This window comes from Montipora foliosa, chromosome 12, assembly GCF_036669935.1.
Source record: "Montipora foliosa isolate CH-2021 chromosome 12, ASM3666993v2, whole genome shotgun sequence".
In the NCBI taxonomy this organism is placed as follows: Eukaryota; Metazoa; Cnidaria; class Anthozoa; order Scleractinia; family Acroporidae; genus Montipora; species Montipora foliosa.
The window spans coordinates 34,708,326-34,725,825 of NC_090880.1; the positions used below are offsets into that span (position 1 = coordinate 34,708,326).

General features: G+C 38.7%; 2 protein-coding genes across 2 annotated transcripts in view; one reads left to right on the plus strand and one right to left on the minus strand.

The window, feature by feature from the left end:
• Window positions 1-2,874: 2,874 nt before the first annotated feature.
• Window positions 2,875-4,352, plus strand: LOC137978497 (leucine-rich repeat-containing protein 73-like). Its single transcript, XM_068825451.1, has 2 exons — window positions 2,875-3,223; window positions 3,786-4,352. The coding sequence occupies exons 1-2, from the start codon at window positions 2,952-2,954 to the stop codon at window positions 4,333-4,335; spliced, it is 822 nt and encodes a 273-aa protein (XP_068681552.1). The 5' UTR covers window positions 2,875-2,951; the 3' UTR covers window positions 4,336-4,352.
• A 2,174-nt stretch (window positions 4,353-6,526) lies between these two features.
• LOC137978496 (tryptophan--tRNA ligase, cytoplasmic-like) overlaps window positions 6,527-17,500 on the minus strand; it is a 27,588-nt gene continuing 16,614 nt past the window's right edge. The window contains exons 7-9 of the mRNA XM_068825450.1: window positions 16,556-16,729; window positions 14,921-15,061; window positions 6,527-7,434 (exon numbers count right to left, since the gene is read on the minus strand). Coding sequence (XP_068681551.1) covers window positions 7,267-7,434; window positions 14,921-15,061; window positions 16,556-16,729 — 483 coding nt within the window. The 3' untranslated portion in view covers window positions 6,527-7,266. The remainder of the gene's footprint in view (window positions 7,435-14,920; window positions 15,062-16,555; window positions 16,730-17,500) is intronic.

The following is a 17,500-nucleotide window of genomic DNA, read 5'->3' on the forward strand; positions in this document are numbered from 1 at the left end:
TTTAACCTCAGGAAAAGATCCGTTTTGTCATTACAGTGTAAAATGAAGTTTATTTGGGAAGCCAACAATATTTCTTTAACTTCCTGGTTAATCCGATTTATTTCTACGACTTACTGGGGCGAAGATTGTTTACATTACTCCTGCTTTTTGCGATTTTGAGTGTCATGAAATTACATCATTTGCGTGACATAGCTCCTTTAACACGAAGATGTTTCAACAATATATCGCTTTAATCTAACGAAAAAACATTCAGATAGTAAAAAACTGCATATTTATTAACCATTTCTTTTGCTTTTGTGCTTTTCAGCGTTGTGATTTGCGGCAATTCGCAAGTCTATTTTTGTATCTCATAGATGTTTAGATTTTCAATTACAAACTCTGTTTTCATTGGCCGCTCGAGCTCATGATTGTGTAAATAGTTCACCCTGAAGTCAAAATACATACCTTCCTCAGGAACCCGACAAAGAAGGATTCTGACCCGACAGATGAAATGTAAATATTCAGTTAAATATTACAACAAAAGTTTAAAACCAAAGACGGAAGTTTCTTGGCCAAAAAGTACATTGTTTTACTCTGAAAACGACGAACGTTTAACATTTTTTCCTGTAGTTCATTCAGTTACTTGCATGTGCAAGGATGACTAGTCTTTACAATAGGCGCCTGCAGGGTATTGCAATCCTCATGTACAAAGTGAAATATAAGTTAATAGCTGCGAATATTGTCGATCTTTTCAGCGTATCATTGTCTAGGTATAAACTACGAAATTCAGACTATTTTATCCCTAGGTTCAATACTGTAAAATATGGCAAGCATTCTATTAGATACATTGGACCACTCTTATGGTCCAAACTGTCTAAGAAGGATAGGGCCTTAGCCTCACTATCGGCCTTTAAAACACGAATCAAAAGGAAAGACCTTTCAAGTCTCATAGTTGAGAACAAATCAGTCAAATTGTTACTTGTGCAACACTTGAAACTCTACTTGTTAAGTTAACTTTTCGCTCACTTTTATATTAATTATATTAGATTGTAAACCATTTTATTCAGTGTTATTACTATTATTTATTTAATACATAAATTTAATATTTTAATGCTATTAATGTAATTTTATAGTAAATATTTTGCTGTAAACATTATCAAATGTAATCTTAAGTTTATTATATAGATGTTATTAACTAGGTATCCCCGATTAGTAGGTCACTTGTGCCCAGCAAGAAGAGTTCGACACATTAATAAAGTTGTTCAGTTGTTGTTGTTGTTGTTGTTGTTGACACAAGGTGATCACGTGCACCTTTATGGTTGCCTAGCACGTGATTAATTTCTTCCTTTTGACATAACATCATGACCTTCCCCTTGATTCATAGAGGTCAGAGACTGCAGAAGTTTTCGTGTTTTTACGATTGTCATCAATCTTTCGATGAGAATTTGATTCAGAGTTGTATATAAAAACTGTTATTTTTTTTCTTCACAGTCTGTCTTTTGGATTGCGTTTTATTGTTAACTCCCGGCTTTTACGGTACTTTTTGGTCCAAACGTAAAGCCAAAAAATTATTTGACCTGGCATCAGATTAGACTGAAAAGAAGAGGAATTGTGAAACGGAAACAATATCTTCAGTCCTTCCTTAGTGTGTGCAATAAACGTTTGCTTAGTGCAATTGGAAGACATGCATGACATGCAGGAAAACGTCAGTCACAACAATTTGCAGTATGTTTTTTGCAGACTATTTAAAGAAGAAATGAGTGAATTTTACTCAAGAGCGTGTTGATATCTTTAAACTGAATTTATTCCCAAACCTTAAAAAATTAAAAGACCTCAAATAGGCCAGGACATTACAAGATAATTAAACGTGTGAACGTGAGCCAAAGGGCCTCTGCTGGCACACATCTGGGTGACCTTTCAAATGGTCTTAATGACTCCCCACTAGAAAAATTACCTGGAACGCTGCAGTTCAATACCATCCAACTCAGTGCCTTCCGTTTCAGGGTAACACGCACCACAGGCAACCCAGTGTACGTTCATGGAGCGTCAAGTTCCCATATAAAACTTGTCGCCAAAAAAAATTATGCAAACTTGCCCTCGTTTCCAGGGCCCCTGGTCTTCTCCATCCTTTCTCCGCTCCCTGTAATAGATTTCTCTTTTGTCTTTATGTTCACGCTCAAGATTTGTACAAAATGGCAACGCTAAGAGCACATTACCCACACCATGCAACGGGGTCATAATAAGTGAAAACCGAAACTGGAAGCCTATAACAACACATCCAATTCCCCGATGAGGAGAGAAAATTTCCTGGAAGCGAAAGTGAAATCTTCAGTGGAGAAAAATGGAATCCTTCAAAACGAGTTGGTGAGATCTCTCAGCGACCTACCCTAGAAAGAGTTGAGACCAAACCTGTTTAGAACAGATTTAAATGTCGAATAAAACAATATTGTTTTCCTGAGCTACAAGGTCAGACGGGAGCAGGTCGTGAGAATTTAAGATGTCAATGTCACGGCAATGAATATGTACAAGTACAAGGAAGGGTTACGTTTTTGCAAACGTTGGCCGTGTAGAAATTATATTTCAACAGACTTAACCATTAGAGGGTAATGTGGAGTGCTAGTTTTTCTCTGTCTCTTTATAAAGCAACAAGTTTTACATCTGATGGCAAATGGAATATTTGAAAACAAGTTTTATCTGAAGAAGTTTTAGATGGAACAAAGTTGAATATATGGCGCACAAGTATCTTTGACACAAACGGCAGAAACTCCATTCAGGGGGGCATAAATACATATATAAAGATAAAGACGACAACCACAACTAACTTTAAAAAGCATGGAAACGAGGTCAAAAAAATCAACTGGAGGGAAAGACCCTGGGAATGAGGCTGAGTTTCCATGACGATTTGACCTGGGAGAGGTATAGTCTTGTTCTATCATAGCTTTTTGCCATTATAGTTAGCTATAGCGTAGACAATGCTTCTAGGAACACTCCAGATAACGGGCGAGGAGATAAGAGAGGCAGAAGTAAAAGCAATTTGTGATTCCCTGGACGATAACAGCATTCGCATTTTGTCACTACGGGGTTGTCGAATCCATGATGACGATTTCAAGAAGTTGATGGAAAGTTTAAAGGAATGCGAATCTTTGGTTCAGCTGAATTTAAACCTCGGTGTTTGCAACGGCAAGCACAGGATCAAGTGGCTATCTGAAGCGCTGGCTGTTAACAAATGCCTCAACTCCTTGTTGTAAGTTAATTTAATCAGGATAGACAGCTGCTCGCAGTCCCTTCTGAGCCAGTCGAACCGCCCGTTTTGGTCACGCAAGCGAGCCGAGGGGAGAATGGTGATTGAGCATAGATGCAGGGTACACGATCTGCTCTAACCGACGCGTATCTAGAAGTTAGAAATCCTTTGTAAATTGTTTTTAAGGAGATTCACATTAAGATCGTCAAACAACTGCTAAAATGCTATTTTGAAACATCTTTATTATCCTTGTTGCTTGAAAACACCTACTCTGCGAGCAGAGTCTCTTTCGATCTTCCAAGATAAGTCGGGAAGAGGAAGATCGAAAGAGACTCTGCTCGCAGGGTAGAAAACACCAGGCATACCGTTTTAAATCACTCCAGGCATTGTTCTAATTTCCCGAATAGGGTCAATCAAACGCACCCTTAATGCCATTACAGGACAACAGCCACACTGTACTCAATGTTTGTTTGTCATTGAAGAGCAGTCCTAGTCTACAAAATACTTGGGGTCTTTGTTGAGCCTAGAGGTGAATGTTTGGACCTGATGTTTGCTTTCTTTTTAGCCTACATGGTACCTCACTTGGAGATGAGGGACTGGAGTGCCTCATGCCTGCACTTCAAGTGCATCCAAAGCTACATTCACTTGATGTTGGTGATTGCCAGCTGGGAGATGATGGCATTAGACAAATATGCACCCTTCTTCTATCAACTGATGGGAGAGATGGACTGTGTGAGCTGACTTTATCAGCTAATCAAGATGTCTCCCCACAGGGCTGGACACAGCTTGCCATTGCCATGGCTGCAAACTCGCACCTAAGCTGCCTTTATCTTGACTACAACAACATCGGTGATTATGGAGCTGGTATATTTTCTGTTGCTTTAGCGGCACGTTCGTCTCTAGAAAAAGTTGATTTAGAGGGTTGTGGAATTGGTGAGAAAGGGGGAGAAATGTTTTTCACAGTTGTTGCTAATTACCCGACAAAGCTGGTAGAGCTTATTTTGTTTGAGAATAACATAAGTGCTGAGCTAATAGGTCAGATCAATGATTGTTTAATCCATAAGTCACGTGAATCTGAGGAACAAGTTAGTGAGAAACCACAGAAAGAGGATTAAAACATGAAGTAAGCTGTGTTGTTGACTTTGTTCATGATAAAATATGCCTGCATGCCAGTATAGCAACACTAGATGTCTGATCTCATCGATTTGATTTAGTTTAACAAACCACAACTGGAAGTGATGAAGGACAATATTATTAATAGAAATTTAAGTTAATGTTTGGCAGTTGCTCACTCAGATGGAGATGGCTGGGATGACCCAAAAACACTAACACACGGTCCACGGACTACCCAAACGGACTACCGCAAAAATACTATTTCAAGTGAGTACTATTTAACAGTTAGACCCGTAGCCTGCAAATACGGGTCGATAGCCCATGAGGCAAAGCCAAATGGGCTATTGACCCATGGCCCTTGAGGGCGAAGGGTCTAATTGTTTTTGTATCACCCAACTAGTCGGACAGAAAAGGTGATAATAAAGTTAGCAAATGCAAGTTGAAGAAATATTTATTTGGAAATAAAACGAAAGAAAGCGTCACGCTTTTCGCTACTGGAGGACTATTACTAATAGTCCTCTAGTAGCGTAGCCAATCAAAATGCAGGATTTGCATTAGTCCACTAGTTGGGTGATACTAATGGTTGTTAGCTTTCAATAATTGTCGCACCAGTTTCACTTCACTTCACATGAAGTAATCGGCTATCACAACAAAATTATTGAAAGCTAACCTTTTTAAAATGGGTGCTTAGGCTTAAATGCTGTTGACCAACAATGTTCAAAATGGATGTTTAGGCTTAGCACTAATTGTGACGCTGCTTACGACCAATAGTACTCACTTGAAATAGTATTTTTGGGGTAGTCCATGGACTGGGGGTCAGTGTTTTTGGGTCACCCGGATGGCTGCAAATAAGCAAATGGCCGATAAACTTGGTATCTCAGGAAAGCGAATTTACATAATACACACTTCATTTTATTTTCTCAATACAAAAATTAAGGAAAGTTCGTGTTGACCCACAGGTAGCAGATTTGCTATTGGAGGTGGGTCAATCATCAATGTACTTTTAGTTACATCATTAAGAAAAAAAGATCTGAAGAGTTACACATCGTGTATACATAAAAGCAACCTACCTTTCCCTACCTACCCTAGACATTAAATTATAAGGAGAAGCATAAGTAGTAAATACATCAAATACATCAATATTTGCATAATGTACCAATTAAGTATAGGAGCAGATTAGGTACTAAAGCAATTGGATCAATTTGTTTGAATTGTACAGTCTTTGAGTTTGGAGGTAATATTTTCAACATCAAGACAAGAATCATTACCCAGGATCTAAAATAAAGACTGTTTCATTTGTTTTTTAAAGGAATGTTTTGATAATTATTTAAATTCATTTGGTATCTTATTCCAAATTTTGTTACCAACACGTGAAAAAGCCTTTCTTGTAAGTTGGATGATCGAGTATTGTAGGTATGAATGCGTGATGACTGATGCCATCATAAACCTCCTTGTATTAAACCCCTTTTTACACCTCCTACAGACTTATTATTTCATTCCGCCTTTTGAAAGATAAAGGGCCTTATTTTAACGAGGGTAACATGTCACAGTCAACCAGAGTTACTGATGAACTTGTGGCCCTCGGTGCACACCCTTTACCCCCCTTCCTCCATCAATGCTCTGTTTTATGGGCATTCAAAGCTACCGCTACATGGATCAGAGGAATGTCAAAACAGATGTTGATGGAATGTGACGGGCATCAATCTGGCAACCTCCAGCTCAGAAGACCGTGAACTAACTGACTGAGCTATGCCTGTCCCTGATCAGGATTGCACAAAAATTTGACTACACTATACATAGTGGGAACTTAGTTTCGGATAGCAGTAATCATTTTACACCATTTTGCCTGTGTAACTCATTAAGTAATAAATTAATGCTCCCAAAAGTTATAACTCAAGATTATTCTAAATTCTCTGAAAGTAATTTTGTTAGCCTTATTGTACAACTAAAATGAGAATCATTGGAAGGTAATGATCTAAATGAATCGCCCTCTATCTCTTATAAAGAACTTACTAGGACACTTAGCAAACACTCTCCAACTAAAACAATTTCAAAACATAAACCTAAACAACTATGTAAACCTTGGATAAGTAGGGGTCTCTGAATTTCAAGCAGGAAGAAAAATATGTTCTAGTGATAAATTACTTCTGTAAGTACAAACATTATGGAAATAAAACTTTTACTCTAACAAGACTCAGTAAGAATCTTTATTATCACAAGTATGGAATGGAAATACCACATTGTTCATATCACTTCCCCTAACTCCCCTTCCCCTATTGTAATATTACTAGACAGAGATACTTTGTACCTATTAGCACATTGTTAACCGTTTTAATATTGATCTTTGATATTACATTATCAATCCTTACCAATGATGGCCTCATTGTCTGAGGCCAAGCTGCTCAGACGTACCTCAATCTAGTTCTCGTTCTACACAAGCAAGCCCTATGCCTTATATATTTTGCATCTTTTTGCAGCCTATAGCAACCTTATGTCAATTGGGGAGGGGAAGTGGGCAGAAGCATCATAGACAGTATTTCATAAATGGCACCTAAGTAATAATTATTCTTTTGTCTTTATGCTGATCATCCTCACTGGGCTCCTTAGCACAAACAAAATTCAAAAAGATTTTGCTCCAAAGTAAGGCTAGTGAGGATGATGAGCACAAAGACCAAAGAATAATTTCTTGGCCACCATTTATGAATACTATCTATTCCCTAAGACCTTTTCAGCCCTGAGTCAACCCTTGCTTGTATCCTACACTCCAAATTTTTGTTAAGACAGTTCTTTGCTTTTTTTATAGTTTTGTGATATACATGTATCTATTTATATCACTAGACTAAAAGAGAAAATCAATTTAATATTTTTTATCTTTAATTGCCAAAAAAATGAGCAGAGTATTTTAATATTGTTCATCCAACGGCCTGTTTGCCTTAATTTTTAAGTCCTGGAAATTCAAGTTTCCTTGGGGTCATAAATTGCCGGACAACTTCATCTGTAACAAGTTTTCTTCTTTCTTGATGTTCAGCGACTAATGGCTGCAAAACAGATATTAGTTCTTTCTTGATCTCTCCAGACAACATCTTGCCACTGCTGTAATCCTGCAGAAAAAAATTAACAGAAAAAACTCACATGTGCAATAATTGAGAGAAAGGGCACATGCTCAACTGAGGTCATGTTGATTTACATGTATGTTATTTTTAAGCTTGGTTTACCAGAGACTTGCGTTTTCTAAATCCAACAATTATTTATTATCAACGCTTGTTAGGAAAATGCCTCTTTTGAAACTAATTAGCATTCTTTTGAACACTGTGAAGTCAGCCTTGCAGCTAGAATATTTTATTTTAAACTAGACCCTCCGTGAGGGTACACTGGGTTGCCTGTGGTACGTGCACCATTCCAGATAATTTTTTTCAAGTTGACCCATTTAAGGGGTCACCCAGAAGTCATACCAGCAGAGGCCCTTTGGCTCACAGGTCCTCACACGTTCGTACGACGAAACAGATCTGTCCTTGCGTAATATGTAGCTCTAACAGTGCACGATATTGTTTTGGTATTGTCTATCATTGTAGTGCCATGGTAGAAGTCTTGGCCAAATAGCCTGAGAAGACATGTGGTTACTAGCAAAGTACTGAACCCAGAAAGCTTGAAGAAAATAAATGGGAAGTGAGAAACATTGGCTTCTGATAATTTTCAAGCTCCCTCAATGCTAAAGTTTACTAAAGTTTACTGAAGTTAATCCCTCTCCGGCAGGGTTAGTGTATGGATGGGTGACCTAAAACATATACCCCTTTGCAAAACAGAAGCATTGGACCGAAAATAGTGTTAACGCTAACAAATGCGAATTCAGCAAGGTACAGATTTTGTTAGCTTGCTTTATGCAAAAACAAATATTGATGCAAAAGTAAATAAATATTGATACAGAGTTTTTAGAAAGAGAAGAAGGACGGTCGCTGACGAGAATAACATATTTATGACATGGAAACAACATTAATTTTGAACCGTGAATATAGAATATAAAAAGTTACCATCAGCGACAAATATTTTGGGAGATTTTTGCTACGTTCAATTTTGTTATTGTACGTTTTGGCTTCACAAATAAATCGCAAAATCGAAAGTGACATCGCCGGAATTCAGCGGGCGCTGTGATTAACCGCGACATGTTTACTTGCCAAACAGTGAAGCATCTGTGTCAAATGATGGCAAGATACCTGGTTTTTGTAAGTTTCTTTTTCTGTCAAGTGTTATAAAGTTTGACAATAAATGAGCGAATTCAAAACAAAGATCACAATCGCCCACCATTGTTTCTGCAAAGTCAAAATTTACTCTCCAAGACGAGGTTATTTATCACCAGGTAATTATAATTCCATCATTTTGGAAAAAGCAGCTACTTTAATATTCACCGGCGTCACAATTTTTTGCTGAAACTCAAGCACGCTTCTAAACAGACCTGTTTATTTTCATGAAACCTTTCCTGCTTACAGAGCAATACTAAAAATATCCTCCTGTATCATGTTTCAAATTCAATACACAACATGATATTATAATTCACAAAGGCAGAAAATATCACAGAATCCTTTTCCAGCAAAACATTTTATTGAAACAAACAACATAAGATGCACTGAAACGCTATTCGCATTGCAATGACTTTCGACCCCATTGCTGGTTAACGAGAATGACAAACTCACGAGGCAGAATGTATATATTTATATTTAATTAAGTTAGCACAACAGAAAAAACGCTAACCTCATTTTGAAAGGAAAATGCTTTACTATTGCCATAAAAACTATCCACTCAGTTAAGCTCGCATATCATAAAACATGATGAATTTATAAAGGCCACCTTTTCCAGCAAACAATTTTTTGAAACAAACAACATATTTGCTCTTAGAGGCGAAAACCTCTTCCTATTTCATTGCGTGCGTGAAGACAAGAAACTCAATCGTGTCAAATTACCATGTACTTCAGGTTCAAACCCTTTCCTGAATAACCTTTTCCTTGAATAACAAGAAAATGCTTTACTATTGCCATAAAAACTATCCAGTTAAGCTCGCATATCATAAAACATGATGAATTCATAAAGGCCACCTTTTCCAGCGAACAATTTCTTGAAACAAACAACATATTTGCTCTTAGAGGCGAAAACCTCTTCCTATTTCATTGCGTGCGTGAAGACAAGAAACTCAATTGTGTCAAATTACCATGTACTTCAGGTTCAAACCCTTTCCTGAAGAACCTTTTCTTTGAATAACAAGAAAATGCTTTACTATTGCCATAAAAACTATCCAGTTAAGCTCGCATATCATAAAACATGATGAATTAATAAAGGCCACCTTTTCCAGCGAACAATTTTTTGAAACAAACAACATAATTATTTGCTATTCAGGCTATTAGAGGCAAAAACCCCTTCCTATTTCATTACGTGCGTGAAGAGAAAAAACTCAATCGTGTCAAATATGCGCAATATTACAACAAACTAAAATTTCAGGATCAAACCGTTTCCATGAAGAACCTTTTCCTTGACTAATGAAGCACAAAATGACGACAAGCTTTCTTTCAAATAATTCTTGGCTTTCACATTTCCAATTTTTTTTTACCTGAAGACTGTGCAGAGTTGATCACAGATCCACTTAAGGTGTTCGATTCGTTCTCTGTCTTTGTTGAACCCATAAGTTACCAGAGAATTTTCCATTTGGTTTCAGTGTTCTATATAACAGCACACTTGGTAGAAATGCAGCTCACTTCGATTTCGGCTCAACGGGCGACAGATTGTTGTCGAAGTCCATTACTCGTCGCTTTTAAGATTCCACCGCCTGTCTTGTTCAGTATCCAAATGACTTGCCATTATTGAGCTTCATAAGGGTATATTTTGTTCAAAGATCCACTTAAACGCCATTTGCGTTACATGACTTTCGACGCCATTGCCGGTTAAGTTTATCATTCTACTGTGTCCACCAGAGAAATCTACGCATTTCCACTACCCTCTCTATCCTAAGAAAATACGAGCAGAGGGCTCTATGCACGAAGACACCACTTAGCAGGGGAGTGACAGGCAAGACTTTTACCGACATATAAAAAAAAAAAGAAAAAAGAGAAAACAACAAATCCCACCCACTTTCCGACTGGTATTGCCATACTGGCAACCCAGTAATTAATTGTGGTGTATCAACCACCTAATAGAGCTATATCATTCAATGTCCAAACAAAAGATTTTGCATGTCTAACCTCTCATTGAGTGTGAGGCTAGACATACAAAGACAGACCCTAACCTCTCCTTGGGCAAAAGCATCACTAACAACTTCAACTTTGAAATCCAAGTGTTCCACTGAAAATGTGAAATTGTCAATTTAAGGAAATCGTTGCCCGAAAATGAGATAAAATTAAATGTTCAATATCCGACGACAACCTCTGAGTCAGCACAAACATTCAATACTTCCTAAGACAATACCTGATTTCTCTTGAGAGCACACGCCAATGCAACTTGGCTGCATGCACGCTTTTCTAACACATCGGTGATACTGCTACAAAGTATTCACTTTACAAGTAGTTGGTTACAACATTCGTGGCATGTTGTAAAGGCCCATACATGTACAACACTGCTGCTCATGTTGTAAACATTTACATATGAATTTTTATAATTTGAGTATTTTTATTTATAAGTACGTAGTACCCAAATGCAATTAACTGATGAGAATACCATGAAAGGTTAGGCTAAACCCTAAATAAAGTTATTTGATTTGATTTGATCCCACCCTGTTTTTGGGTGTCTTTTTGGATGACAATCGTGAGCTCCGACCTCTGAAATCTCACATACCTCTATTAGCAAGTAGATTATCCAAATCTATAGGAATTCATAACTCCAGGTTGTTTTCTCTCAACTCACTCCCTTTAACGATCCTCCCATTTATTTATTGGAATATAGCTTGGGGTGGTACCTATAAGACTTAGTCAAACCTTCAAAGAATTGTAATCTTACAGACACGTGCACTAAGAATAGTGGGCAACTCTACCTGCAATGCCCATACTGGCCCTATTTTTAAGGAACTGAAACTCTTGAAATTTCATGATATTCTTTCCCTTCAATTAGGTATTTGATGTTTTCATTCAACAACTCTACACTCCCTTCCAAATTTCGATAACCTTTTTTTAATCAATAGTCATACTAGGAATGCTCAGTCTTTTTGCTTGCCACTGTGCAGAACCAACTCCAAGTTTTCAATTTACTTTCAAGGTCCAAAGTTTTAAAATTCGTTGAATTCTGATATAACTAGTTCTTCCTCCTCTGCGTCTTTTGAAAGAGATATTGGGGATAGGACCCTCGCACAAAACATTTGCTGTAGAGGATAGGACGCTTGCGCAAAACATTTGACTGGAGGGGATAGGACCCTCGCGCAAAACATTTGACTGGAGCGTATAGGACCCTCACACAAAACATTTCTGTCAAAATACTCATTTGCAATCTTATAGTACAACATGAACTTGACAGGGCAGAAAGCCCAAGGAAAGAGAATGTCACAGAAAGCCCTCAAGTGCCAAATGGGCCTTTTTTCTTTTTTCTTTTTTTTTGTTTTAAAGGAGAAACAAGGCATTAAGCTTAGGATAGTGCTTTCACCCATGTGATGGCTGGCATGTGGCTGAAAAAGGAATTAAAGGCAATTGTATCGAGAAGAAATGAGGGGGGGGGGGGGGAATAGTGCAAACACATGCAGCAAGCTTCAAGGGGGATGTCAACATGATTGCTGTACCCATAGATAAAAACACTATAGCTTCAGGAGGATACAGCAAAATATGAATAAAGTTATCGAAGCAACTGTCATAGATGATTACTGATTGTTAGAAAAACACAAGGTTCAATGAGATACTCTAGTGTTCTCAAGGATTCCAGGGGATTTGTTAGCAGGAGGAGCAAGAGGCTGATGACTGAGGAACTTGATATATTATTTCCTTTGGGAATCCTGATGTAAACTTGGTATGCATTTTCCAGCTACCCAGAATTTGACGAGCCTGTCAGGAATGCAAGTGACTCTGGCGGTTGTAGCAGCACCAATTCTAAAGCTGTGCGAAGCATAGGAAGAGCTGTCAATGTCACAGAGGTTTAAGAGAGTCCAGAAGTTGTTGGTGGGTGAAGTCCGGGTGAAATTTGGTCCACAGGAGAAGCTGAAGAGTGGCTGGCCAGGGTCTTCTGCTGTAGTTTGGAGCATATAATCTTGCAGAGCAGTGGATGCACACAGGTCTGAGTTTGACCTTGCAATAGTGAGCCTGGCTGTCTCCCAGAAAGGGTCAGTTTTGGATTTTTTAATTACAGTGTCAAATGAAGTAGGGTGAAGGACGTTGGGATGGAAAGAGATGTCTGTTCTAGCAAGATGGGACTGAGGGTCGAAATTGCCACTGCAGGTAAATAATTATTCACTGCTTCTTAAGAAGCCAAAAAATGCAAGGGTAAATGCATAAAGAACCAATGAGGTGATCGGGTAGTGAGCCTTCTTGCATTCCTATGTGAGAGCTTGATCCCGCTCAAAGTTTTGTGAAGGACTGGCATTGCTGGAAGGTCCAGGGGACAGCCAAACTCAACGTGAAGGTTGTTGAGTGCTGCCAGATAGACTTAACCGTGTCATAAGAGACTGTATTGGACAGATGAGTAACGAATGGGATCAGGGTGGACTTGTGGGCAGGTAGAAAGGGGGTGTTGGGGAAAAATGAAGGGGGGGTGGGGGACACACTGACCCCATTCCACCAGGCGAGAAACAGTTGCCACATGACAACATCTGCCTGAACTCTCTGTTTAATAAGGAAAATAACCTGCTCTGGTTTGGAGACATTGTGAGTTAGGTTGGTTATGCGTAAAGGGGCGTCCAGGTGGGGGAACCTTGCAAGCCAACTGCAAGGACTCGAGGAGGGACTGGAGGTCGTGCAGAAGATGGACCCATGTTGAAGACCATCTGGAAAGGACAGTGCAGGTTCTTATTAACTGATGCTCAGGGAGCCTAGCCTGCATTTGTTGACAGAGGAAAGCGTAATTCCCATAAACTCCAGAACTTGGGTGGGGCAGAAGGTTTTTCTTGGGGCAAGGGGAATATTCAAGTTGATGAAGTCAAGGGGGTAAGAATCTAACGCATGGCTGTTGCAGAGAGAGAGGAGGGGGTTGGTTGAACGATGAAGAAATCGTCCAGAATGTGCAGAGGCCCCCACCAAAAGCCAGCAACTGTTGAAACTCGCCAGCTACTTTTTCTAGAAGCTTGAATCACACGACTCTCACCAATTCACTTCAATCCACTTCAAATTATTTATTTATAAATAAACTCTGTCAATAAAACAACTAGAATATCAAGAAACCTGCCACTGTATGTTCTACTCTCTTTCCGATGTTGGATATTTTTAGGAATTTCTAGTTAGTTGCACTCGCCTTTGCCACTTGCCAACGCACTAAAATTGTCCCCCAACCTGGCCACATGAAGCTTTGTGTTAGCAAACATCTGTTACTGATGTTGATGCCAGATGGCCGGAAACACCATATCCGGGCTCCTACATTTCAATTTTTTCTTAAGTTTTCAAAATTTATTGAAAACCCCTGAATGTGGATGATGCAAGGGATCTTTAAATAATGCTTAACGAACCACTCAAGGGATACTGAAAGCTGATTAAAAATGAAGGGGGAGCTCCATAGGCTAATGGGACGGGCTTTGTCAACGTAGTAGTGGTCTTTCCAGGCCATTCCCAGGAGCTCCCTCAGGGGTGAATGGGGATTATTCTGAAGACAGATTGGATGTCTGTTTTACATAATAAGTCATGGAACAGCCCGGACTGTTCGTGAGCCAGGGAAACAGCATTGATATGTATGTATTGGAGGGTAAATTAGTCAATGGGTATAAAGGCGTTTAAGCTTTCAGAGGACCCCTTAGGATAGGATAGGTGAAAAACAGTATGCCATTTTCCACTGTTCCTCTTTGGGAGGTCTTACAGCAGTCAACAATAAAAGCAAGGTGACACACGCTAACACCAACCTGGTGTGGGTTTAAGGGTTAGAGTTAGAGTGTGTTTAGCACCCCTTTATGGTATGTTAGCTACGCCATGCTGATGAGGCCCAAAAGGCCGAAACAGCTGTCCATGGCTGCTAATTGACCGAGTGAAATGGTTGTGCATGCGTGATGTGTTGTCCACATCAGGACAACACATCACGCATGCACATTACAGCAGTGAATGAAGGGGCATGGGTCTTTGCTACACTTTGCTGATGTGTTCATTCCATGTTAGGTCATTTGTTACGCCCAACAACTTGGCACTAGTAACACATTCTAAGCTTTTCCCATTTACAACAATGTTGAATGGATTGAAAATTTTGTTCATTTTCTGAAAACGAAATTCTAAGCTCTTAATTAAGATGAAACTCTATTGTGCGCTGATGTTTACTTGCTATTGTGTGCTTTATAAAATATAATCTTTGGTCTAATAATGAGCTCTTACTTGCACTACCTCCTCCCAAGCTTTGGTATCCTCAGGAAGTAGCATTATTATTATAATTATTACTATTATTATTTATGACTTCTTTTCAATTTAAGGAAGGGGCGTACGTGTAAGGTCAAACACCAACCTCTTTTATCTGGGCAAGTTTTTCATCATCTTCCAAGAAGAATGTGAGATACTGGTAAGCAATGTCAACTGTGATATCTCCCCCATACTTCCTGTGATCTTCTACAGTATCTCGGCCACCAGAAAAAGCATATTTATTCACCTGTACCAAAAAAATATGATAATAGTACAGCTTAACCCATTGAGAGTAAATTAATCGTCTGGCATTGGACAGAGTAAAATCTATCAATTCTCACTCCTAGGAGCCAATGGGTTATTAAAACAACATCGCTGTTAACTTCCCAATCTCCACGCAACTCTTAATAATCATGATAATGAACAATTCCTTGTTAAAAATGGCTTCAAGGACTTTGGTTTGATTGGGTCATGGTAATGGTTAATGAATTTATAAAGTCCATTTCCTATTCCATTATTCAAATGAATTTTTTGCAAGTAATCATTTGGGACAAAAGAATTGATTCTAGAGCCCCTCCCTGGGGTTTTTAGGAATGAGGGAACGTGCCTTATTTGAATTGGGGAACAGGGAAATAATGACAAAATATCTTATGGGACATTTGGGAACTCAAGCAATTTTAGGGATCAAAAAACTGTGAACAATTTTGAAAGTAATTTGGGGAACATGGGAAAACAAGCAAAATAATATTTAAAGGGAACAAGGACCCGCCACAAAAACCACCTTTAGTGCCTGCAATGTACATGTATGTATGCATAAGGCCTATAATTCAAAGGGATTTATAGCTGCAGATAAACCCAATTTTTGGGTTGTATGTTGTAGGATGACAAAAAAAAAAAGGATGGAGTTGGAGAGACAATCCTGAGCAATGCTGCTTTTTCTCTATTTTACAATCTTCTCCTGTCAATTTGATCTCTAATTCAAGAGAAAACCCCCTATGTACAAAAATAATGATTAAAGAAAAGGAACACTTTTTTGAGGGGAAAAATTATATACACTGTAACACATGTATGTACTGGTACGTATGTACGTGTATGTATGGGAGGTGAGGTGGCCTCAATAGAGTGCTCGATTCCGGATCAAGTGGTCTGGGTTTGGGTCCTGGTCGGGACATTGTGTTGTGTTCTTGGGCAAGACACTTTACTCTCACTGTGCCTCTCTCCACCCAGGTGTATAAATGGTAGCAGCAAATTTAATGCTGGGGGTAACCCTGCGATGGACTAGCATCCCATCCAGGGGAGAGTAGAAATACTCTTAGTCGCTTCATGATACAGAAACTGGAAATAAGCGCCAGCCTGATTGAGCCTAAATAGCACCTTCTAGGCTCGTAACAGAGAATACGTTTATGTACATGTAGGTAACGTTGTAGGGATCATAGTCAACACAGGAAATGCTTCAATTCAAGGCTTAAATTGCACCCCTCCCAAAAGTTGATTTGAATCAAGTTGTTGCTAACTACATACAGAACATTCCTATCCAAGTCCTGAATGTTGCTCAGAAAGTATGTGTATGTAGGAGAGTGGAACTGGATGTTGAAGACAATTCACCCATGCACTTTGCAACATTCACCTCTTTAGTGCATATTAGATTTGGTCAGCTGCAGTGTAGTTGACTAAAATAACTCAAATCCAAAAAACCTACATTAAATGAATAATATGTACAACCATGATCACCTCTCATTACCTTCTTTTTAATCTGAGCCTGTGAATCAGTGAGGAATATCGAAGAGGTTGGATCACTGGAACTCATTTTTGTTTTGGCACCTTGAAGGGCAGGAAAGAATGTTGAGAATATGAGTGATGGCTTTGGACAACCCAAGCGAGGGGCCACATCACGTGTCATCCGGAAGTAAGGATCCTGAATGTGGAAGAAAATTAAATAAAATACAGTTGATAATACTATTAAACCAGGTTAGGAAAAATGTCTTTCATATAAATAGAGGGAACCATAAATACGGACATGGTTGTATACCATTTAACAAAGAAACAATATTTTTATTGGTTTCCTGGAAAACCAGGATCGAGGATCGAGGATCGAGGATCGAGGATTGAGGATTGGGGATCAAGAATTAAGGATCCATCAAAAGCTAAACTAACCCTTTTTTTTAATAAAAAAAGAACAAGTCTTCAAATCAATTGTGTGCCAGAAATTGAGACAATAATATGATCCATAGTTTTACTTTAAAATTTAACTCATTTTACATTGTACCATAACTGCCCCTAAGGGGTAAAATTTGTCAGTGCTATGCAAAGAGTGCTCTCACCACCTCAATTGTTTAATGGATCTTTCTTTCCTTCCTTCTTAATCAATCAAAAGTAAAAGAACTATAAATGAGCTCGAATAGACCGGTTTTATTGGCAGATTTATAGTATTCCAAATCATTTAAAGCCACTAGACGTCTTGCTTGCTTTCCTCTATACTTGCGAAGTAAACCCAAAGATTTGAGCAAGTTCCAAACATCAGAATGGAGCGCTTGTTCGGTGGCTTTTAAAAATGCCACATTTACATCTTGATGTTGGGGTGGAGCAAGCTTCCAGCAGTTTCGGAGTGACAGTAGGAAATTTCTTGAATAAGAGATTATACACTGTTGAACAAGTGTCTTAAAATCTCTTTGATATATATAATAAT

Bases quoted from the DNA above. Each gene is read 5' to 3' on its own strand.
- LOC137978497 (XM_068825451.1), top strand. From the start codon at position 2,952: ATGCTTCTAGGAACACTCCAGATAACGGGCGAGGAGATAAGAGAGGCA. The intron at 3,224-3,785 runs GTAAGTTAATTT...CTTTCTTTTTAG, and splicing joins AAATGCCTCAACTCCTTGTT to CCTACATGGTACCTCACTTG.